General features: G+C 35.4%; 1 protein-coding gene across 2 annotated transcripts in view; it reads left to right on the forward strand.

Annotated features, from left to right (window-relative positions):
• CD2AP (CD2 associated protein) overlaps window positions 1–25422 on the forward strand; it is a 156626-nt gene extending 131204 nt beyond the window's left edge. For both annotated transcript variants that reach the window (XM_033217393.1, XM_033217395.1), the window contains exons 14-18: window positions 1380–1492; window positions 3139–3240; window positions 4320–4501; window positions 8035–8098; window positions 22473–25422. In XM_033217393.1, coding sequence (XP_033073284.1) covers window positions 1380–1492; window positions 3139–3240; window positions 4320–4501; window positions 8035–8098; window positions 22473–22514 — 503 coding nt within the window. In that variant the 3' untranslated portion in view covers window positions 22515–25422. The remainder of the gene's footprint in view (window positions 1–1379; window positions 1493–3138; window positions 3241–4319; window positions 4502–8034; window positions 8099–22472) is intronic.
• Window positions 25423–25682: the final 260 nt, after the last annotated feature.

The raw sequence follows: 25682 nt of genomic DNA on the forward strand, positions 1-25682 counted from the left end.
ATGATTACTTACAATTATCTAAAGACTCAAAACAAATATTAAATCAGGCATATTAGAGTATCTGTTTTAATGAATCAGCTTAGTAAGTTGATACAAGTGAGAACACACAAAGAAATTGATAGAAAAAATTAAGTTATCAGCCAATTCTTCTAATTGTTATAAAATGCATATTACCAAACAGTGATGCCTCTTTTTCTGCCTTACCTTTGTGTCCTCCATCCCTTAAAAACATTCTCTAAATAAGTAAAGTTGATGAATAAATTTTGTGGGCAGTGATGAGTATCTATATCTTTTTAAAGAAACAAATAACTGAGTTAGAACATATACATATCTGATAGAAAGTATTATAAACACCTAGGCAGATGGTAATGTGAAGAAGTAATGCAGATCTGGACGATTAGACCAAAGGAATCTACTATTAGGTAGAAAATTTTGGCTGTGGTTAATATCCTGAGTTTGGAATCTGAGTTAAAGGAAGGTTATATTGAAAATGGAAGTATCTGTAGTAGTTTACCTTTTGGGTTCTTGATTCATATATAGATATCTGGGCTTCAGAGTTAAAGACATTTCCTTTAGCAAGACTTCTGAATCATCTAGAAAAAGGCAAAGTATTATATATCATTGTTTTAGAGTAGATTTGTCCTGAAACCCAAGTTACCGGGTCAAAGGTCTGCCCGCCTTTGATGATGAGGAAGTAAGTTGGTAATCCATGTAGCTTTTTTTTTTTTTTTTTTGGAATCTGATTTGCCTTAGATTTGAAGCCATCTTATGATTGCTAAACATGATAATGTCTAAGCAAAGGTGCAGTGAACTATAAACAGTTTGAGTCCCACCTAATACTGTGCATATACATATACACATAAAGGTACATTAAATCATGCTTTTGCTTTATATTGAGAAACACAAATCGAAAGTGGCAGGGTACCAGATAAAGTTTAATTCTTAACATTCGAATATTCTACTTCTTGAAGTTCAAAACAATTTTACATGCTGATTTTCTGAGATCTTGTAATTTATTATGAGTTTAAGAAGTAGATCTTTGTTAGGAACTTGATGAGTTTTTTATGCTACTACATTTTATGATACAGATTTTTCACTAAGAGCTTTTTGTTGAGGTCTAGGTCTCTACTGGAAACAACCTTTATAGTGTTAATAAAGTCATATACTATATAAATGTATCAGGTAAAGAGGATTTTTTTTTTCTTTTAAGGGCGAGTGTTGTTTTCCAAATGCATATGAAAAGCACAGGTCAATTTGTGAATTCTTCAAAGTAGTGATACTCTTTTTAATTTATAGTTTGTCCAAAAACTGAAACATTATTTTTTACCTTTAAAAAGGTACAATTCTCTTAGTAAATAATGTTTATTTTTGTTTTCTAGATGTTGTAAATTTTGATGACATAGCTTCCTCAGAAAACTTGCTTCATCTCACTGCAAATAGACCAAAGATGCCTGGAAGAAGATTGCCAGGCCGTTTCAATGGTGGACATTCTGTGAGTTCACCTAATTGTCTTAAACTACAGTAGATTTAGCAAATGCAGAGTCCATTTGAAGATAGAGGATTTGTAGCTCTACCTAAGTTTAACAATCGGGATGATAACTGTTATACTTAAGTGGCAAATGCTAGTATTTAAGGAGATAGAGGGAGACAGCTGTGTTCATTCCAACAGGGTCTGGAATGGAAGGTTACAGAATCAGAAGGAAATTATCATGAGGCTGTAGCCACAGAGCACAGGGTCAAAGGGTGACAAAGAAAGAACCTGTTTAATTTGTCTTTCAACAACAGTTACTAAAATTCAGCAGATACTCACTTTAGGAAAGATTGAGAAAAATTTTTCCCCTGAATTGTTCAGTTTTTTTTTATTCTTTTCTTTTTTCTAAATTTTAAAAATTAACTTCAGTGGATACATAATAGATGTGTATATTTATGAGTTATGTGAGATATTTTGATACAGGCATGAAATGCATAATAATTATATCAGGGTAAATGCAGTATCCCATCACATCAAGCAATTGTCTTTTGTGTTACAAACAATCCAAATTGTCTTCTTAGTTATTTTTAAGTGTACAATTAAATTATTTTTGACTGGTAGTTACCCTGTTATGCTACCAAATAATAGGTCTTACTCAAGTTTTTGTACTCATTAACCATTCCCCTTATTCCTACCACCACCCAACACCCTTCCCAGCCTCTGGTAACCATCTTTCTGTTCTCTGTCTCCATGAGTTCAATTGTTTTAATTTTTTTAGTGAGAACATGCAAAGTTTGTTCTTCTGTGCCAGGCTTAGTTCACTTAAAATAGTGACCTCCAGTTCTATCCATGTTGCAAATGACAGGATCTCATTCTTTTTTGTGACTGAATAGTATTCCATTTTCTATATGTACCACATTTTCTTTATCCATTTGTCTGTTAATGGACACTTAGGTTGATTCCAATTCTTGGCTATATTCTTGTGAATAGTGCTGCAATAAACATGGGAATACAGATATTCCTTTGATATACAGATTTCCTTTTTCTTGGTATATACTTAGCAGTGCTGGATCAGATGGTAGCTCTATATTTAGTTTTTTGAGGAACTTGCAAATTTTTCTCCATAGTAGTTGTACTAATTTACATTCTCCCCAGCAGTGTATGAGGGTTCCCCCTTTCTCCATATCCTTGCCAGCATTTGTTGTTACCTATCTTTTGGATAAAAACCATTTTAATTGGGGTGAGGTAATAACTCATTGTAGTTTTGATTTGTATTTCTCTGATGATCGTTGTGAAATATTCATTGTTTTTGTAGTACTTATCCTCATGTCTAAATGTATTAACTTCTTTGTATGCTTTTTCTACATTGCCTGGAGTACTGGTGGTAATGTAATGTTAATATATTAGCTCTTAAACACTATAGTACTTTTAAAATTGCCTAAATGGAGAAAATCCTTGCTGCTAAGAGGCAAGCTGTTTTTGCCCTCAAGATACGCAAATATATTATTCAGCTTGAAAGTATGTAGCATCCTATTAATGATAATGGGATATCAGCAACAGTAGCAGCTGAAAAATCCATAAAAGTTACTTGTTTTATTATCCAAAGACTTACTACCTTTTCTTTTCTTTGGTCTGTTATGTCTCTTCACTTCTAAAAAATCATTTAGCCAACTCACAGCCCCGAAAAAATCTTGAAGTTACCAAAAGAAGAAGACAGTGCCAACCTAAAGCCATCTGAATTAAAAAAAGATGCATGCTATTCTCCAAAGGTGAGGTGCATTGTGGGTTAAGGTTTGTTAACTTTCTGGGATTCTTTGTGGACATCAAACATAGGTAATTTAAGGTATTCTTTAGGAAGAACTATTTGTCCTGCCAAGAAATGAAATAATTACTGCTAAAAAATTGAGTTATTTAGCTTTGTCAGACTATTTTCTGCAAATACTTTTGAAAGAGCTTACATTTTAATAAAATAAATATTACATATTTCATATTTTTAAAGGCATAGATCTCTGCATCTATTTCATTTTTCCATTAAACATATATTCTTAAGGTCAGAAATGAACACTTGTGTAGTATTTACCTAGCTTGGTGCTTAGTACAATAATTAAGCATTCAGTGTATACTGGAATGAATGGCAGAATACTGTATGTACATGAATCCTTTCATCTGTTACATGTGTTAGATGTCTTGTCAAAATTTTTACCATTTTTATTTAACGTAGTTTCACCACAACTGACACACATTTAAGGTCATTTAGGTTTCCTCCCAAATTATTTCTCTATTTCATTTCAGGGCATTTTTGTCAGAATGTTTCCAATTTATTAAATATACTTAGTCTGATTCTCTCAGCTGTCAGCAGTCTGTTGAAATTCTATTAAAGTGACTTGCTTTTTTTTAGTGAAATAGTTATGAGGTGTCAGGCTATGGACTCATTTTAGTGACTCTCCTTGAACCTATTACATTGTTCACAATTACTTTTAAGTGAAGCTCTTTGGACATTCCAAACAGTAAGTATTGAATATGGAAGAAAAAATAATACCTTTATAGTGTTGTTACGTTCTTGCTCCTATTTCACTAGGCGAACCATCCATAATATGCATTTGATGGATTTTTCTTTTTTCCTTTTTTCTTCTGTTAATGAAATTGTCATTTCCTACAAAAACCACTAATGATTATAAATTTATTCTTTAGTTGTCTGGCGATTTTTCCAGTTGTGAACATCAAATTGCTTTTGAATTTCCAAATTTGCCATTTATCTTGAAGTACTTGTTTTTCTTCTTGATGTAAAAATCTTTTGAACTTAAATATAATATTAAAGTCAGAAAAAAAATTTTTTGTGTGTTTTCAGCCATCTGTGTACCTTTCAACACCTTCCAGTGCTTCTAAAGCAAATACAACTGCTTTCCTGACTCCATTAGAAATCAAAGCTAAAGTAGAAACAGATGATGTGAAAAAAAATTCCCTGGATGAACTTAGAGCCCAGATTATTGAATTGTTGTGCATTGTAGAAGCACTGAAAAAGGATCACGGGTAAGTAGCCCTTCTTTTCTCCTATGAGTACTACTTAACCCATGCGTAAAGAATTTTTTTCAAACCATATTATGTAAAAATCTAATCTGTGGCTGGGTGTGGTAGTTCACTCCTGTAATTCCAGCACTTTGGGAGACCAAGGTTGGAGGATTGCTTGAGTCCAGGAGTTCGAGACCAGCCTGGACAACATGGCAAAACCCCATTTTTGCAAAAAAAAAAAAAAAGAAAAAAAGAAAAAGCCAGGGTTGGTGGCACATTCCTGTAGTCCTAGCTACTCAAGAGGCTGAGGTGGGAGGATCTCTTGAGCCTGGGAAGTCAAGGCTGCAGTAAGCTGTGAACATGCCACTGCACTCCAGCCTGGGCAACAAAACCAAGACTGTCTCAAACAAAAGTCTCTGGTATAAGCAAATATATTTTCAAAGAAATTTTCATTAACAGTGCTTTTCTCTTTTCGGCAAAAAAGTTAAATTGGTGAAGTTATTCTGGTAGCTGGATTGTGGAAAACGTACATACATAACCATAATTTTAGGCTGGAAATCTTCTGGTCAGATATGATTAGTTTTTAAGCTACTAGGAAAAATACTGTATTTTGGATCTGGTTATGTATCTATACATATAGTTAACTTAGTTTTCAGAGGATTTGATCAGTGCTTCTGCGAGGTTGAGTTGGACATTTATAAAATGAATGTGTTGGGATAGGTGATCTCTAAAACCCTTCCCTTAACTCTGAAAATTTTTTGGTGTGGTATATGTTGAGACATACCCTAGTTGAAAGTTAGGGACTTTTTAGAGCTAAAATAAATTTACAAGATCACCCATTATAGGTGAGCTCCCCCTCTGGCTTTTTAAATGAAGAGATAAAAGTTTATAGAGATAAAGTTATTTAGCCAAGATCACACAGTTCTTAAATGACAGAGCTAGAACTCAAACCCATGTTATGTTTAGATATCTTTTTTTTTTTAATTTTTTTTTTTAATGAGACACAGTCTCGCTGTGTTGCCCAGGCTGGAGTGCAGTGGCGCGATCTCGGTTCACTGCAGGCTGCGCCTCCCGTGTTCATGCCATTCTCCTGCCTCAGCCTCCCTAGTAGCTGGGACTACAGGCACCCACCACCACGCCTGGCTAATTTTTTGTATTTTTGGTAGAGACGGGGTTTCACCGTGTTAGCCAGGATGGTCTCGATCTCGTGAACTTGTGATCCGCCTGCATCGGCCTCCCAAAGTGCTGGGATTACAGGCGTGAGTCACTGCACCTGGCCAAGATCTTTTCTATAACCACTAGTATTTGAATTTTAAAACTTGTTGACATTTTAATCATAATTCTGCAAAAGGCCCAGTAGGTAAAACAGATTTTTAAAAAAAGCAGCTAATCTAATTGAATTGAGAGTGAGGGTGCTCATACCTTGTCTTCAACTTCCCTTCTAAAAAGATTTCTTGGAATACAGTATAAAAGTTATGGCCAAATAAAAAGTATAAAAGAACAAAAAATAAAAATCAAACACATAAAAGTTACAGCCATGTTACCTCTGAGCCTGATTTTATCATTTCTTTTCCAATTTTAAGTTGGCCTGGGAATCTTGTTAAAAACAATATTGAGATTAACAGTATAAGGTATTTGGAGTTTGTAGAACACTTTTACAGGTATTTCTTAGAAACAAAAACTGTATCTTGAATGTCTACTTAAAAATGTTATATATTTTATATGTTACGTATATAGAGTTTATAATTCAATACATGATGGTATTTCTTGGAATCCTTCATTTTATCTGTTTTGAAATATTCTTTTAGTAGATTCTGCAACATGCACATTATAAGCTGTAAGTTTACTTGTCCAGTAAATATTTATTAATTGCCACTCATGTACCAGTTAGAGAACTCTCCTGATTGGATTTTGTTGTTTTATATTTTTTATACTGTGCACTGTTTTACATATACATATTGCCTATAAGTGCTCTTAAATTAGCTCTAGAACGGATAAAATATTTCTGAGATATATATATATATATATATATATGTGTGTGTGTGTGTGTGTGTGTTTTAAAATATAAAACATTTTAGAAGTCTTTCCCAAGGTTATTTTCAGTATCTTCAGTTTCTCTGGAAAAGTGAAACTGGATGGCAGGGTTTTTTTTTTTTTTTTTTAATATCTAAAAAACTTGCATCAGCAGGAGAAGGGATAAACACTGTTGATACATTAATAGAGAAATACTACACAGCATACAACAATAAAAGTAAATTTCAACATCAATATGAATTAATCTAAATATTGAGAGGAGGGAGCAGGTCAGAAGCATACACGCAATCAGTGTATTTCATTTATATAAAGTTGGAAAGCATACCAAACCAGAAAGTATATTATTTTAAGAATACATTTGCATGTGACAAAATTAGAACAACAAAGGAATAATAACAAATACTATAAAACTTTCTGTATGGAAGAGAGAGGGAAATAGGATTAAGGAAAGAGGGTCACTTTTTGGGATATTAGAGGTACATATTTTATTTCTTTAGTTGACTTGGAGTTCAGAGGTTTTTGTTTTACTCTTATAATAGCAGATCTTTATAGCTTAGATATCACTAAGAAATTATTGCTATGAAGTTAGTTTTGAAACGTTACATAAAAAATTTTAAAATTCCTTCCTTATGTATTTTTTCTTCATGAGTTTTTTCTTTTTTACTTTTTCAAGCTGTTGTTTCTACAGTATTCTCAAGAATTTTCCAAGTATATGTTGAGACAGAAAATGTCCATACTTTTGATTTAGAAATTTGATATACTAACATATTCCTCCCATTCCTTCTGTCTCATTCCGCGATTTCTCCCACTCCTTCTGTCTCCAGAATAATGAATCAGCCAAACAAAAAACCTGGATATTTGGATACCAAACCACATATAAATATGAAAATTTCAGCAGCATGAAAATAGTTTAAAATTTGTGCAAAGATATAATATTGAATATTCACTTAAAGCTATAGAAAAAAGAACAACTATATGGAAAGATTAGAAGGGAACACAGGAAGATGAAAACATGAGTTAAGGAGGAGAAACTATTGGCTAGAGTTTTTAATTTGTTTGGTTTTTAGATTTTAATGTGTTATTTAATTTTTAAAAATAGAGAAATTCAAAGTCTAGGTTATCTTATCAGATAAACTGTTAACTTGCCTTGTATTGTGATATGTTGCTATTCATTTTACTAAATTACTTGGGCTTTGAGGTTTCCAACCTGGAAAATGTATGATAGCTGAATATAGAAAATTTCTTCTAAAGGTTAGATATTATTTCTGTCTTCATGAGCTGCTCTGAATTTGCTTGATTTCTTGATCTCAGATAGATTTGCCTTGGTTTTGCTGAATTTTTAACTGTTGTATTGAACCATTCTAACTAGAGAATCTTACATTTTTCTTAATTAACATTGCTATTGCCCTTAAAAGGATTTTCCCATGAACTGGTGGGTTAGGTAACAAAAAGCCTGTAAACATCATTCAAATAAATTATTTAATCGAAAGACTTAACAATAATAAGTACTTTGTTTTTAGGAAAGAACTGGAAAAACTGCGAAAAGATTTGGAAGAAGAGAAGGCAATGAGAAGCAATCTAGAGGTAATTCATTTCTTCCAACATTGAGAGTTTAGTCAGCATAAACTGGATATGTTTTTCCCAACCCAACTGGATAATTGGTTTCTGTGCAAATTATGCTATACTACTTCAGTTGGACATATACACAATGTACTACTATTCAGTCACAAAAAAAAGAATGAGATCCTGTCATTTGCAACAACATAGATGGAACTGGAGGTAATTGTGTTAAGTGAAATAAGCCAGGCATAGAAAGACAAACTGCGTGTTCCAACTTATTTGTGGGAGCTAAAAAAAAAATTTTAAAAATTGAACTCATAGAGAACAGAAAGATGGTTACCAGAGGGTGGGAAGGGTGTTATGGAATTAATTAGTGGCAAGGTATTCTTTTGAAATTGGAATCAGTCCTCTTAAACCCTGCCTCTGCTTTATCAACTAAGTTTACATGTTGTAAATACTTTGTTATTTCCACAATATTCACAGCATCTTCACCAGCAGTAGATTCCACCTCACAAAACTTTCTTTGCTGATCCAAAAGAAGCAACTCCTCATGTGTTCAAGTTTGATCCACTTTTAATTCTCATTCTCTTGCTGTTTTTACCACATCTTCATTTATTTTCTCCACTGAAGTCTTCAACCCTCAAAGTCGTCCCTGGGGATTGGAATCATCTTCCAAACTCCTGTTAATATTGACGTTTTGACTTTCTCCTATGAATCGTGAATGTTCGTAGTGGCATCTAAACTGATGAATTTTTTTCCAGAAGGCTTTCAGTTTATTTGCCTACATTTATCAGAGGAATCACTATCTATGGCAGCTATAGCCTTCCAAAATGTGTATCTTAAATAATAAGAATTGAAAATCTAAATGTCTCCTTCATTCATGGGCTACAGAATGGATGTTGTGTTAGCAGACGTGAAAGTAACATTAATCTCCTTGTTCATTTCCATCAGAGCTCTTGGGTGACTACGGGCATTGTCAGTGAGCATGCATATTTTAAAAATAATCTTTTTTTTTTTTTTTTTTTTTCTGAGCAATAGGTCTCAACCGTGGGCTTAAAATATTCAGTAAATCATGCTGTAAACAGATGTGCTGTTATCCAGGCTTTGTTGTTCCATTTATAGAACATAGGCAGAGTAGATTTAGCATAATTCTTAAGGGCCAAGGATTTTCAGAATGATAAGTAAGTGATGGTTTCCATTAAAGCTACCAGCTGCATTCACCCATTGACTTCTCTCTAGTTGTGGAAGTCCTAGATGATATCTTCTTTCAATAGAAGGCTGTTTTACCTCCACTGAAAATTTGTTTCCTGTAGCCAACTTCATCAGTGATCTTGGCTAGATCTTCCGGATGACTTACTGCAGCTTCTACATTAGCACTTGCTTTACCTTCCACTTTTATGTCATGGAGATGGCTTCTTTTCTTAAACCACATGAACCAACCTCTGCTACCTTGAAACTTTTCCTCTGCCACTGCCTCACCTCTGTTCGGCCTTCAAAGAATTGAAGAGAGTTAGGGCCTCACTCTGGATTAGGCTTTGGCTTAAGGTAATGTTACAGTTGGTTTGATCTTCTATCTAGACCACTCAAACTTTCCTTCATATCAACAATAAGGCTGTTAAGCTTTCTTATTATTCATATGTTCACTGGAGTAGCACTTTTAATTTTCTTCAAAAACTTTCTTTGCAATCAAAACTTGGCTGTTTGGGGTAAAAGGCCAATCTCTTGACCTGCTGTGGCTTTCAACATTGTCTTCCTCTCTGAGCTTAATCATTTCTAACTTTTTGTTTAATGTGAGAGGTATGTGATTATTTCTTTCACTTGAACACTTAGAGGCCATTTTCGGGTTATTAATTGGCCTAATTTTATTATTAGGCCTGTTCTGTCTCAGATAATAGGGAAGGCCAAGTAGAGGAGGAGAGAGAAGAAAGGCTGATCAGTGTAGCAGTTAGAACACACATGACGTTTATCAGTTAAGTTTGCTCTTTTATATGGATGCGGTTCATGACACCCCAGAACAATTACAATATTAACATCAAAGATCACTAATCACAAATCACCATAACATATATAATTACAGTGAAAACATTTGAAATATTGTGAAAATTGTCAAAATGTGGACACAGTGATACAAAGTGATCACATATTGTTGGGAAAATGACATTTATAATAGAGTTGCTCAACATAGGATTACCACAAGCCTTTGACTGTAGACAATGCAGTATCTGTGAAGCACAGCAAAACGAAGTACAATAAAACCAGGTATCCCTGTAGTTCTCTCTTCTGTGCAGTTAAGCTATTTTCATTCTTTGCTCAGGGACAGGACTGGTGGTGGTGACAGATGTCTGTGGATTCACTGCCTCCCATTTTTAACTTAAGAGTTTATCTTAATTCTCCACTGATGATTGGCAATATCAACTATTTCCTTTATCTTTCTTACCTTTCTTTTTCTCCTCACCAATGTTTATCTTCATTTGCATTATTCTTTCTGCATATCTCAGAGAAAGTTGTATCCTGCCTTTTTTTAGAGACTCTTCCCATTGTTTAAGTATTTCATACTCCCTTCTGTTTTTAAATCTGCCTCATTACTTACCCTGTTTCTTTTGTCAGCAGTTTGTGGAACAAGAGAGAATTTGGAACTTGCAGTTGGAAAACCTTGGCTCTTATCCTGAGAATCAACTAACTTTTTTGTTTTAAACTGTGTATTAGTTAGGCTTAGCATTTTCTGCACCTTATCTCATTAGACACACATAACAACATGTAAGGATTGTTGTTCCTATTATAAGATTGAAAAAAGTAGGGTTCGGAATGATAGTGTTAGGCTGCTCTTGCATTGCTATAAAGAAATACCTGAGACTGGATAATTTATAAAGAAAAGAAATGTAATTGGCTCATGCTTCTACAGGCTGTACAGGAAGAAGCATGGTTTCTGCATCTGCTCACCTTCTGGGGAGGCCTCAGGGAGCTTTTACTCATGGTGAAAGGTCAAGTAGGGGCACACATTTCACATGGTGAGAAAGGGAGTAAGAGAGAGAGTGGGAGGGGCCACACACTTTTAAACAACTAAATCTTATGTGAACTTACTCATCATGAGGGGGGTGATCCAAACATGGATCATCCAAACACCCCATGATCCAAATACCTCTCACCTGGCCCAACCTCCAATACTGGGGATTACTTTTAATCTGAGATTTGATGGGGACACAGATCCAAATCATATCAATGATTAACAGCAGTGGAGCTGAAATTTTAAATATATATATATATATATATTTTTTTGAGATGGAGTCTCACTCTGTTGCTTAGGCTGGAGTGCAGTGGTGCGAACTTGGCTCACTGCAAGCTCCACCTCCTGGGTTCACGCCATTCTCCCACCTCAGCCTCCCGAGTAGCTGGGACTACAGGTGCCCACCATCACACCCGGCTAGTTTTATTTTTGTATTTTTAGTAGAGACAGGGTTTCACCGTGTTAGCCAGGATGGTCTTGATCTCCTGACCTCGTGATTCACCCACCTCAGCCTCCCAAAGTGCTGGGATTACAGGTGTGAGCCACCGCGCCTGGCCCTTTTTTTTTTTTTTTTTTTTTTTTTTTGAGATGATGTCTTGCTGTTACCCAGGCTGGAGTGCAATGGTGCGATCTTGGCTCACTGCGACCACCACCTCCCAGGTTCAAGCAGTTCTCCTGCCTCAGCCTCCGGACTAGCGAGGTCTACAGGCACGGGCCACCAAACCCAGCTAATTTTTTTTGTATTTTTAATAGAGATGGGGTTTTGTCATGTTGGCCAGGCTGATCTCAAACTCCTGACCTCAGGTGATCCACCTGCCATGGCCCCCCAAAGTACTGGGATTACAGGCATGAGCCACTGCACCTGGCCTTAAAAATGTTTTTTAACAGAAGCAACCAATCTTCAGAACCTTTGCACTTCAGGATTAAATTATACTATGTGAACTTAGACAAGTCACTTAACCTCCTTTAGCTTTAGTTGTTGAGATAATTTATGTGAAAGTACTTTGTAAATTATAAAACTTGATTTTATCCTTATTTCCAACATTATCCTCTATTGGCAGCTTTACTACTTTGCATGAAAATACTTGACTTTTTCCATTATTCAGAATCAAAGAATAGCCTCCATTTAGGTCTAGCTGCGTTCTTGATGTACTGCAGTTACTTTCTCTTTTCACTTGAGGTTCGTTTGTTGAAATATGAAAATAACCCCCATCCTCTTAAAAATAGTCTACTTTTGTGGTCTCTGATTTTTCACCTTCAGTTCAGTCTGTAACCCTTTGCATCTTAGGTTAGGTTTACTGATGCCAAATTCAAGGTCTTTTATTCAGTTCCTGCAACATACCACTTTTTTTTTTTTTCTACCATTGCCACTCTGTCAAAGGTTTGTCTTGGTTTAGATGATACTACATCCTATTGTCTCTAATTTCTCCATCTCCTCTTCCTTCCTTTTTTACTTTTTAAATTTTGTTTTTAGAGACAGGGAGTCACTCTGTTACGCAGTCTAGAATACAGTGAAACAATCATAGCCCACTGCAGCCTCAAACTCCTGGGATCAAGTGATCCTCCCGCCTCAGCCTCCCAAGTAGTTGAGACTACAGATATGCACTTTCATGCCTGGTTAATTTTTCAATTTTTTGTAGGGACTGGTTCTCACCATGTTGCCCAGGTTGATCTTGAACTCCTGGCCTCAAGTGATCCTCCCACTTTGGCCTCCCAAAGTGATAGGATTAAAGGTATGAGCCACCATGCCTGGCCTTCTTCTTCCTTCCTTATAACCTAAATGTAAATATTCCTTCACTGGTATCCTTGGCTTTTCTGTTTGAGCATTCACATTTTGAATTCATCTGTACTCATGAATCTAATGATTAGCTCTGTACCTCTCCCCTCTAAATCAAATTAGTATTTTCCCAGCTTGTGTCCTATGTTTCTGGCTTTTTGTCCCCCCTGGATGTTTCATCATGAACTTAGATTTAGCATGTCCTCAGTTAAATTTATCATCTTCCTTTCCTGTTGTTTTGATTTCCTGTTTCTGTTGATAATTTCTGTTGCCCTTATAGTCATATAGACATGGTACTTTGTACATGGTTCTCTTCTAGTTCCATTCACTTTTAGTGATTATTACTTCCTAATCTTTATGTCTTTATCCCCACTATATCTTGTTCTGATGCTTATTATCTTCTGCTTAGCTTTCTTGAGTACTCTAATTTAATCTCAGATTAACCTTTCCTTCATCAAGTACTTTCAAGAGCTTTCCATTACATGCTGAATAAAGTTCCAACAACTTACTATATGAGGTGTTTTTATATTTTGGTCCTAGTTATCTTTATTTACTTGCTGATCCTCCTCCATTGTGCCTCTTACAATTGATATGTCTGAATTTTTATTCTTACTGTGTTTTCTTGGATTGTCCTTTTGTCTCATCTTCTAATGCCCACATTCTACAGATTCTCAAGGCCCTGCTCAATTACCTTCATTAAATTGATATTAGTCTGTCTCTGATTAAAAGTAATTTAGTGACCGGGTGCAGTGGCTCAACCTGTAATCCCAGCACTTTGGGAGGCCAAGGTGGGTGGATCACCTGAGATCAGGAGTTCGAGACCAGTCTGGCCAACATGGCGAAACCTTGCCTCTACTAAAAAAATACAAAAATTAGCTGGGCATGGTGGTACAAATCTGTAATGCCAGCTACTAGGCTGAGGCATGAGAATCACTTGAACCCAGGAGGCAGAGGTTGCTGTGAGCCGAGATCATGCCACTGTACTCCAGCCTGGGTGACAGAACGAGATTCTATCCCCCAAAAAAGTGGTATTCTTCCAAATTTGCAAGACTTGTAGTTTTGTAAGAGATGTATATATAATAACTTCCTATGTTTTCACTGTTAGAGTATGTACTTATTCTACCTGTCTTCGAGACTGTAAGGTTGTTTGGGTAGGATCCATGTCTTTTTTATCTTTGCTTATTGCTCCTAACACAGTGCTGTATACATATTAGATATCTAATACATTATTGACAAATTAATCAAAGTGTACATGTTAAAAGTGTGTCTTAAATTCACAGCATGTAATATGGTAGATATTGAGAAATTTTTAAGTGTTTTTTGACTTTTTTCTCACATTTTATATATACATGTTTATATTCATACATGAAAATAAGATAATGAGACAAGTAAGAGGAACTTAATAGTGTTAAACTTGTATATCTGACTTAACTTGCCATAAAAATTATGACAAGAGTCAAGTTGTTTCTCTTTTGGATAACTTAATATGATTTTATTTTTCTAGCAAAGTGAGCTGTTACTTGGCCTCACACTGACTTGTATTACATATATATTTTTTCTTTTGTTACAGGTAGAGTTTTACCCTGTATTTGTAAAAGCACACCTAAGGCACTAAAGTTTTAGAATAATTTATTTAAAGGAGAAAGATGTTTCTCCAAAGATTAAAAGTATTACTTTAATGTTAGCGTTATATAGTATTATAATGTTCACTAAAAATGAACAATGAACATACAAAGAGAAACTCTAGCAGTGTATTTGCATGATAACTAATTTTTTTTCCTAATTTTATTGGGGTACAGGTGATATTTGGTTACATGAGTGAGTTCTTTAGTGGTGATTTGTGAGATTTTAGTGCACCCATCACCTGAGCAGTATAATACTACACCGTATTTGTAGTCTTTTATCCCTTGCCCCCTTCCCACTCTTCAACTCAAGTCCCCAGAGTCTGTTGTATCATTCTTATGCCTTTGCTTCCTCATAGCCTAGCTCCCACATGTCCATGAGAACATACAATGTATTGATTTTCCATTCCTGAGTTACTTCATTAGAATAATAGTCTCCAATTTCATTGAGGTCACTGCAGATGCTGTTAATTCATTCCTTTTTTTGGCTAAGTAGTAGTCCATCATATATATCACAGTTTCCTTATCCACTCATTGATTGATGGGCATTTGGTTTGGTTCCATGAGTTTGCTATTGTGAATCTTGCTGCTATAAACATGTGTGTGCAAGTATATTTTTCGAATAATGACTACTTTTCCTCTGGGTAGATACCTAGTAGTGGGATTCCTGGATCAAATGGTAGTTCTACTTTTAGTTCTTAAAGGAATCTCTGCACTGTTTTCTATAGTGGCTGTACTAGTTTACATTCCCACCAGCAGTGTAGAAGTGTTCCCTGATCACCTCATCCATGCCAGCATCTGCTGTTTTTTGATTTTTGATTATAGCCATTCTTGCAGGAGTAAGGTGGTATCGCATTGTGGTTTTGATTTACATTTCTCCAATCATTAGTGATGTTGAGCATTTCTTCATATGTTTGTTGGCCATTTGCACATCTTTTTTTGAGGATTGTCTATTCATGAACTTAGCCCACTTTTTGATGGGATTGCTTTTTCTTACTGATTTGTTAGAGTTTGTTGTAGATTCTGGATATTAGTCCTTTGTCAGATGTATAGATTGTGAAGATTTTCTCCCACTCTGTGGGTTGTCTGTTTACTCTGTTGACTGTTGACTGTTCCTTTTGCCATGCAAAAGCTCTTTAATTAGGTCTCAGCTATTTGTCTTTGTTTTTATTACATTTGCTTTTGGGCTCTTGGTCATGAAATCCTTGCCTATGCCGATAACTAGAAGGGTTTTTTGTTGTTATCTTTGAGAATTTTTATAGTTTCAGGTCTTAGGTTTTAGTCCTTAATCCATCTTGAGTTCATTTCTGTATAAGGTGAAAGATGAGGATCCTGCTTCATTCTCCTACATGTGACTAGCCAGTTATCCCAGCACCATTTGTTGAAAGGGGTGTCCTTTATGTTTTTGTTTGCTTTGTTGAAGAGCAGTTGGCTGTAAGTATTTGGGTTTATTTCTGAGTTCTCTGTTCTGTTCCATTGGTCTATGTGCCTATTTTTATATCAGTACTATGCTGTTTTGGTGACTGTGGCTTTATAGTATAGTTTGAAATGAGGTAGTGTGATGCCTCCATATTTGTTCTTTTTCCTTAGTCTTGCTTTGGCTATGCGGGCTTTTTTTTGTTCCATATGAATTTTAGAATTGTTTTTTCTAATTCTGTGTAGAATGATGGTGGTATTTTGATGGGAATTGCCTTGAATTTATACATAGCTTTTGACAGTGTGGTCATTTTCACAGTATTGATTCTACCCATCCATGAGCATGGGATGCGTTTTCATTTGTGCCGTCTGTGATTTCTTTCAGCAGTGTTTGTAGTTTTCCTTGTAGAGGTCTTTTGACTCCTTGGTTAATTCTTAAGTATTTTATTTTATTTTTTTTGCAGATATTGTAAAAGGAGTTGAGTTCTTGATTTGATTCTCTGCTTGGTTGCTATTGGTATATAGAAGAGCTACTGATTTGTGGACATTAATCTTTTACCCAAAACTTTGCTGAATTGTTTTATCAGTTCTAGGAGCTTTCTGAAGGAGTCTTTAGGGTTTCCAAGGTAAATGATTGTATCGTCAGCAAACAATGACAGTTTGACTTCCACTTTTTTGATTTGGATGCCGTTTGTTTATTTCTCTGCTCTGGTTGTTCTGGCTAGGACTTCCGGTACTATGTTGAAGAGGAGTGGTGAGAGCAGACATCCTCGTGCTGTTTCAGTTCTCAGAGGGAATGCTTTCAACTTTTCCCTATTCAGTATTATGTTGGCTGTGGGTTTGTCATAGATGGCTTTTATTACATTGAGGTGTATCCCTTGTATGCCAGTTTTGCTGAGAGTTTTAATAATAAAGGGATGCTGGATTTTGTCGAATTTTTTTTGCATCTATTGAGATATGTGATTTTTGTTTTTAATTCTGTTTATATGGTATGTCACATTTATTGACTTGTGTATGTTAAACCATCCCTGCATCCCTGGTATGAAACCCACTTGATCATGGTTGATTATCTTTTTGCTATGTTGTCGGATTCGGTTAGCTAGTATTTTGTTAAGGATTTTAACATCTATGTTCATCAAAGATACTGGTCTGTAGTTTACATTTTTGGTTATGTCTTTTTCTGGTTTTGGTATTAGGGTGATGCTGGCTTCATAGAATGAATTAGGGAGGGTTCCTTCTTTCTCTATCTTGTGGAATAGTGTCAAAAGGATTCGTACCCATTCTTCTTTGAATGTCTAGTAGAAATCTGCTGTTAATCCATCTGGTCCTGGGCTTGTTTTTAGTAATTTTTTAATTACCATTTCAAATTTGCTGCTTGTTACTGGCTTGTTAAGGATCTCTAATTCTTCCTGATTTAAGCTAGGAGGGTTGTATTTTTCCAGAAATTCATCCATTTCTTCTACGTTTTCTAGTTTTATGTGCATAATGGTGTTCATAGTACCCTTGAATGATCTTTTGTATTTCTGTGGTGTCAGTTTTAATATCTCCTGTTTCGTTTCTTAGTGAGGTTATTTGGATTTTCTCTCTTCTTTTCTTGGTTGATCTTACTAATGGTCTATCAATTTTATTTATCTTTTCAAAGAACCAGGTTTTTGTTTCATTCATCTTTTGTATTTTTTTGTTGTTGTTGTTGTTTCAATTTTATTTAGTCCTTCTCTGATCGTGGTTATTTCCTTTCTTCTGCTGGGTTGGGTTTGGTTTCTTCTTGTTTCTCCAGTTCTTGTGGCGTGACCTTAGAGTGTCAGTTTGTGCTGTTTCAGTCTTTTTGATGTAGGTGTTGAGGGTTATTAAGTTTTCTCTTAGCACTGCATTTGCTATATTACAGAGATTTTGGTAGGTTGTGTCATTATTGTCGTTCAGTTTGAATAATTTTTTAATTTCCATCTTGATTTTATTTTTGACCCAGTGCTCATTCAGGAACACGTTATTTAATTTCCATGTATTTGTCTGGTTTTGAAGGTTCCTTTTGGACTTGATTTCCCGTTTTATTGTACTGTGGTCTGAGAGAGTGCTTGACATGATTTCAATTATCTTAAATTTATTGAGGCTCATTTTATGGCCTATCATATGGTCTATCTTGGAGAAAGTTCCATGCGCTATTGAATAGAATGTATATTCTGCGGTTGTTGGATGAAATATTCTGTATATATCTGTTAAGTCTATTTGTTCTAAGGTATAGTTTAAATACATTCTTTCTTTGTTGACTTTCTGTCTTGATGACCTGTCTAATGCTGTCAGTGGAGTATTGAAGTCCCCTACTATTACTGTGTTGCTGTCTAATCTCATTTCTTAGGTCTATTAGTAGTAATTGTTTTGTAAATTTGGGACCTCCAGTGTTAGGTGCCTATATGTTTAGGATTGTGATATTTTACTGTTGGACAAGGCCTTTTAGCATTATATTATGTCCGTCTTTGTCTCTTTTAACTGCTGTTGCTTTAAAGTTTGTTTTGTCTGATGTAATAGCTACCCCTGCTCGCTTTTGGTGTCCATTTGCATGAAATGCCTTTTTCCACCTGTTCACTTGATGTTTATGTGAGTCCTTTTATGTAGGTGAGTCTCCTGAAGGCAGCAGATGGTTGGTTGGTGAGTTCTTAACCATTCTGGAGTTCTGTATCTTTTAAGTGGAACATGTAGACCATTTATATTCAATGTTAATAATGAAATGTGAGGTACTGTTGCATTCATTGTGCTCTTTGTTGCCTGTGTACTTTTTTTTTTTGTTTTTTGTTTTTGCTTTTTAACCTGTAGTTTTGTTTTATAGTTCCTATGTGATTCATGCTTTAAAGAGGTTCTGTTCTGATGTGCTTCTAGGATTTGTTTCAAGATTTAGAGCAACTTTTAGCAGTTCTTGTAGTGGTGGCTTGGTAATAGCGAATCCTCTCACCATTTGTCTGAAAAAGACTATCTCTCCTTCATGTGTGAAGCTTAGTTTCCTTGGGTACAAAATTCTTGGCTAATTGTTTTCTTTGAGGAGGCTGAAGATAGGGCCCCAGTCCCTTCTAACTTGTAGGGTTTCTGTTGAGAAATCTTCTGTTAATCTAATAAGTTTTCCTTTATAGGTTACCTAGTGCTTCTGTCTGACAGCTCTTATGATTCTTTCCTTTATCTTAACTTTGGATAACCTGGTAACAATGTGCCCAGGTGATGATCTTTTTGTGATGAATTTCCCAGGTGTTTTCTTTGTGCTTCATATATTTGGATGTCTGAGACTCTAGCAAGGCCAGGGAAGTTTTCCTCAATTACTGCCCCAAATGTGTTTCCAAGCTTTTAGATTTCTCTTCTTCCTCAGGGAACACCAATTATTCTTAGGTTTGGTTGTTTAATATAATCCCAGACTTCTTGGAGGCTTGGTTCATATTTTCTTGTTCTTTTTTCTTTGCATTTGTTGGATTGGGTTAATTCTAAGACCTAGTCTTCAAACTCTGAATTTCTTTCTTCTGCTTGTTCAGTTCTATTGCTGAAACTTTCCAGAGCATTTTGCATTTCTAAAAGTGTGTCCAAAGTTGCCTGAATTTTTTATTGTTTTTTTTTTTCTTTAAGCTATCTATTTCCTTGAATATTTCTCCCTTTACTTCTTGCATCGTTGTTTGGATTTCCTTGCACTGGGTTTCGCCTTTCTCTAGTGCCTCCCTGATTAGCTTAATGACTAACCTCCTGAATTCTTTTTCAGGTAAGTCAGGGATTTCTTCTTGGTTTGGATCCATTGGTGGTGAACTCGTGTGATCTTTTGAGGGTGTTGAAGAGCCTTGTTTTGTCATATTACCAGAGTTGGTTTTCTGGTTCCTTCTCATTTGGGTAGGCTCTGTCAGAGGGAAGGTCTAGGGTTGAAGACTGTTCTTCAGATTCTTTTGTCCCACTGGGTGTTCCCTTGATATAGTACTCTCCACCTTTTCCTACAGGTGTGGCTTACTGTGAGCCTAACTGCAGTGATGGTTGTCTTTCTTCTGGGTCTAGCCACCCAGTGATTCTACTAGGCTCCAGGCTGGTACTAGGGGTTGTTTGCAGAGACTCTTGTGATGTGAAGTGTCTATGGGGGTCTCAGCCGTGGATACCAGTGCCTGTTCCAGTGGAGGTGGCGGGTAGGGGGGTTCAGTGGACTCCGTGAGGGTTCTTAGCTTTGGTGGTTTAATGTTCTATTTTTGAGCTAGTTGGCCTCCTGCCGGGAGGTGGCATTTTCCAGCAAGCATCAGCTATAGTAGTAGGGAGAGGGACCAGCAGTGGATGAGGACGTAGAACTCCCAAGATTATATGCCCTTAGTCTTCTACTACCAGAGTGGGTAGGGAAGGACTATCAGGTGGGAGCAGGGCTAGGCATGTCTGAGCTCATGCTCTTCTCGGGCAGGTCTTGCTGTGGCTGCTGTTGGAGATGAAGGTGAGATTCCCAGGTCACTGGAGTTGTGTACCTGGGAGGATTATGGCTGCCTCTCTGCTGAATCATGCAGGTTGTCAGGGAAGTAGGGGAAAGCTGGCAGTCAAATGCCTCACCCAGCTCCCACGCAAACTGAAGGGCCAGTCTCAGTCCCACCATGCCTTCCCCAACAGCCCTATTTCCAGATAGTGGGCGAGATGGGCCTGAAAACTTGCCCCAGGCTACCCGCCTTCTAGCTGCGAAAGAAAAGGGCTTGATTCTTCCCTCCCCTGTGGAGTCTGTAAGATTTGACCCCCTACCCAGAGTTGTGGCCAGGAGGTTTCTTGCCCCATTCAAATTGTTAAATTTAGCTAGAGATTTCCTTTTCCCTGTGGAGTTTTACCCCCTGCTCCTCTGGCCACCTTCCCTATGGATCCCTGTAGTGCCAGGCAGGAATGGCCTGCTTGGGGACTCAGCAAGCTCCCAGGGCCTTACAGCGCTTCCTCTACCCCCTGTATTTTGCTCAGCTCTCTAAATTGAGTCAGATCCAGGTGAAGTTGGAAACTTCTGCAAACAGACCTTCAGTTTCTCCAGTGGGGGTGTGTGTTCAGGAGAGGAGGGTCTCCCTTTCCCATTTCCGCAGTTGGGGCACTCACAGTATTTGGGGTGTTTCCAGGTCCTGCAAGAGCAGTCCGCTTTCTTCAGAGGGTCTGTGGGTCCTCTGGGGATTGCTGGTTTGTTCTTGCAGTCTATCTGGAGCTAAAATTCACTATGCGAGCCTCCGCACGCTGTTCTATCTGGAGCTACAATCTAGTCCTACCTCCTGTCCACCATGATGACCCCTGTCCAGTAATAACTAAATATATGTCACAAATAGCAGTTTACAACGAGTATTGCTGATTGTGCATGCAATAGTAGCCTTCACACTCCCTACTCCCTCTTCTACCAGTTTGTTTTTCTTACCGCTTTCTGTATCTTTGTAATAAAGACTATAATAACAGATCAGGCTGACAATGAAAGGTATCATCTCAATACAAATTGAAAACAGGCTTGTTCTAGTCCAATGCTGCTAAAACATTGAGCTAATCATCATAATATTAAGAGAATCATATCAGGGAAGATCCTGAAAGTAATAAACTGTTCTTGAGTAGTTAAAATCTTTAAGGAGATTGTGAACATACAACAATTATACTTTTTGACTATGGCAAAGTCCTAATCATTGAATAATGTACTGTTTGTCAAAGCTAGCCAAAGCATGTATTGTTTATGTGCACTCTTGAGGAAGGTGATGCCATCAGGATAAGGCAAGGCCTATATATTTCCTCATGCAGTGAAAGGTTAAAGATTATCAAAATGTTATGGAATTGAGAAGAGAAATCAGTATAAAAACTGTGGGCTTTAAACTCCTAAATCTTACCATGACAAGTCCTTTGTCACTTGTTAGTGTGGAACGTTGGCATCCTGTTTAATGTCTTTGAGCCTCAACTTAGCCATTTGAATATGTCAATATTGAATAACTGTGTAGTTATTGTGCAAACTTAATGAACGGATTTCCTTCTTCACAAATTCCTTAAGTTATGAATTTCTGTTAAGTGAAGAATGCCTTCTGCCTAAAGGTGGAAGATTCAGCACCTTGACTGAATCTTAGATATATTCCTGGGCTTTAAGATATTTAATGTAGTATATACTGGTTACAGATAAGTAAATTGAAACCAAGTCAAGTGATTTAACCATAATTATAATTAAATATAATTAGTGAAAAACATGGAACTAAACAGGTATTTTCTTTATTCTTTTTACTGTTGTTTAATGTGCCCTTTGTTTAATTACAGATACGTACATTTCTTAATTGGGTTTCAAGGATTCTTTTGTTCTTTGTAGGACTGACTGATATTTTTTTACAGCTTTAATTTTAAATGCTCACATTACTTAACATTTTTCTGGCTGAAAGGGCTATAATTGCTTTTTTCTTATTGTGACTGCCATTTAGGAACTTGCATTGTACTGTTGAAACTTTATTCAACTATATTTTACCATGGGAAACTGGATTTTAGGTCTGGAAAAAAATCTGAAGGCTTGAAAGTATGATCACGTCTTAATGACATAGAATAAAATAAACTACTAAACTAAGGATATTTTATGTATTGCTCAATTTATGTTTTTTGTTTTAGATGGAAATAGAGAAGCTGAAAAAAGCTATCCTGTCTTCTTGAGGTAGTGTGGACCTGTTGTTCATAATGTTCCAGGGATTCAGAAGCAACACTATGAACTTCAGCTGACTTGTTACTTAAAAATTGTGAATGCTGGTGTTGTGATAAATATGAGTAAATGAAGTATAATATCTATAGACACGTAGAGTGAGGGTAAATTTTTATATATATATATTTTGTTTTGCCAATATGAAGAAAAAGAGGCCTTATTTCTTAACTGTGCTGGGATTGCAAACACTTTTTAAAAAATTGTTTGCTTGAAAATACTACTGAATATATATAAATAAGAATGTGCACAGTAGTTTTTTTTTTATTGAAACTTGTATTATTTTTAAAGAGATCTATACTATAAATATGGTGATATATTTACAAGTAATCTGTAAGATACACTATTTGAGAGGGACAGATTAGCTTTTTAGTAACTATAGTCACTACTTTTTCCATAATGCATAAGGGATATAAACTGTGTTTGTATGTGTATGTGTGTATATATATATATATATTTTTACTTTTATCCTCTTACCCACGGTTACACTGTTGTGCCTGTTTGTCTGCAATGCTGTTTATATTTTGGGTGATGAAATAGGAGTTTCCTAGCTATATAAACCAGATTACTCACCCATTCATATAGTAAGAACTAATGAATAATCAAAATAATTTCATCAACTTTTAGAATATTTTATGTTGCTTGCACTATAGGAGTCATAAAAGGAACTTAGTTAAAATATGTTGAACTGTTAAACATTTGGGGAAATATGAACTGTATTTTAAATTTGTTAGGTCTGAAGAATCTAAAAGTGTTAATTTAACCCTTAACTTGTGCCTAGAAACTACAGCACATATAAAATATGTAAACACCAGCCTATTGCTATACTTTTCTGCTATTTTACAGTCTCAAATATTGCTCATTATCTTGTCAATTTCATTCCTCTCCTTCTGACTTTTAATAATGGTAATAGGAAAACAAAACCCAGAGCTTTTCAGAACTTCAGTGTGAGGTTTCCTATTTTGACAAGTTATCTTGTAAATACTCAGGTTTTATGATGTATACTTTACCTGATAGACCAAACTAACTCATGGAGATATTTTAAACTATTATTTAGGTACAAACTTTATAATGAATGTTAGTATGTCATAAAATAAAACATTACAGCTTATTTAAAACCAAATATAGTTGATATTTAAAATACATTTTCACAGAATGGATGAATTAGTTGTTTCTTCAGAGTTACTTATGAACAGTTGAATGCTTTAAAATGTTCTATCTGTAGGTAACATCTAAAAACACAAGTGGGTTTATTTAAATTTTTAAAATTTGAAATTTTTTATTTGCAAAAAATTGGGTTTTATGCTTTATTATATAGCAAATGAGTGTCAGATTTTTGAGTACCAGTGATTATGTTTCCATTTTTTTTGGTTTTAAACCACCAAACCAATATTTTGCCTTGACATTTTAATCTCATAATACAGAAATCTTATGTAAATGAAATTTTGTCATGTTTCAAATAAAGAGAACTGAAGTAGAAAATAGAAATGCCAGTAAACAACATAATGTTTAATTTACAACTTACATTAGGGGTTTGGGGGATTGCTAATTATATATTGAGAATATATATTAGAACTCTTCAAAATGGGCTCTTCCAATGAGGTCACTACTGAACAAAATTGTTCCCTCCTCTTCTGTTAAATAGAATAGATTTAAATGACTAGTCAAATGAATTTTTTCCTTCTTGTTAAATAAATTAAATCTTATTTTCTTTTAATGACAAACCTTAGGTAAAATAAAAACATTGTAATCCTAGAAATTATCCTCCAGCTTTCTCACCTGAAAATCTATTGAAGCGATCCCTGGTCATCCTAATAATGGGATGAAGGAAGTTTCCAGCAGATTTCACGCTGTTCTTAAAATTTTTGTTGGCCATTTTCTCACTAGTACATAAAATCAAGATGCTTATGAGCATGAAAATGCATTTAAAGTTTTTGCTTGTGTACTCCTCAGTCAGAATAGAAAAATAACTGAAATACTTTTATCTTTCTGTCTTTGATAAAACAGTAAGGAAAACCAAACAAACCCAGGCCTGATGGGAAAAATGATTCCTTTATTCTAGCAATGTTACTCCTTGCTGTTGGTATGGGAAATTTTATTAATTTCTGTTACTAAAGTTCATATCACAAAATGATATGTAATAATAACCTTTACTTGGGGTAAGTCATGTATTTTTTTTCTACATGTGAGTATAAAAGACGAAAGTGAACAGCATGGAATCTCACTGCCAAATTATTAGTGAATGTATAGTTCATGTATTCTTTGAGACACACAGTATCATTAATTTCTGAATTGTATTTCAGTGTTATTTTTCGTGTGTGACCACTAAACTTCTGTCTTAATATAAAGCTGTTACCTTCTACAGAATTTAAGTCTGAAGATGTAAAGAGAGATCAGGCCTTGTGTAACAGAAGATACTCTTTTTTCTGCTCTTACTGTGATCACAGAAAAATAAAAAATCCAAATGCTCTCTAGATTTGTTAATAAACATTTTATGCCTGCATTTAAACTTGAAATGTATGAGCAGAATGAGACAATCAGTTAAATCAGAAATGAGAAGTATTATAATGTAATGGCCTTGTTTTGCTGTAGCAATAAAATGACCAAGTGCAATGACTTGATTTAATAAAATCATATTTTAAAAGCTGCTGCTATGAATATTTTTGGCTATGAAATTTTACCCTGACTTGCTTTCAGTAACTCTTATGTAATGCAGTTGATGTTGTAACCTAACATTCCAAAAAAAAAAAAAAATTTGAAAGGGGGAATCTCAAAATAGTATATACTTTACTAACTTGTTTACAGGTGCTGTATAAAAAGCATGCTTCTCTCTCGAAAAATTAATAATAAAAGATTTTATTGCCAGTTGTGTCAGTCTTTATTGGTTATTTTTTGTTAACTTTAGCATTTGTGTATTGCAGAATATGATGAAAATTATATTACTTCAATTCCCAAATACAAGAATAAATAGTAAACTGAAAACGTTAAAAATGCTAGACCTGTATGACTTTTACTGAACTTTTCTGAGTCTGGTTTTTAATCTGAAACTGAGATAATAATTTCTACTTTACAAGATTATGGGGAGAATTTGAAATAGTTTATCTAAAGGGCTTTATACTATGCTT

The sequence above is a fragment of the Trachypithecus francoisi genome, unplaced genomic scaffold (genome assembly GCF_009764315.1).
Source record: "Trachypithecus francoisi isolate TF-2019V2 unplaced genomic scaffold, Tfra_2.0 Lachesis_group10, whole genome shotgun sequence".
Taxonomy (NCBI): domain Eukaryota; kingdom Metazoa; phylum Chordata; class Mammalia; order Primates; family Cercopithecidae; genus Trachypithecus; species Trachypithecus francoisi.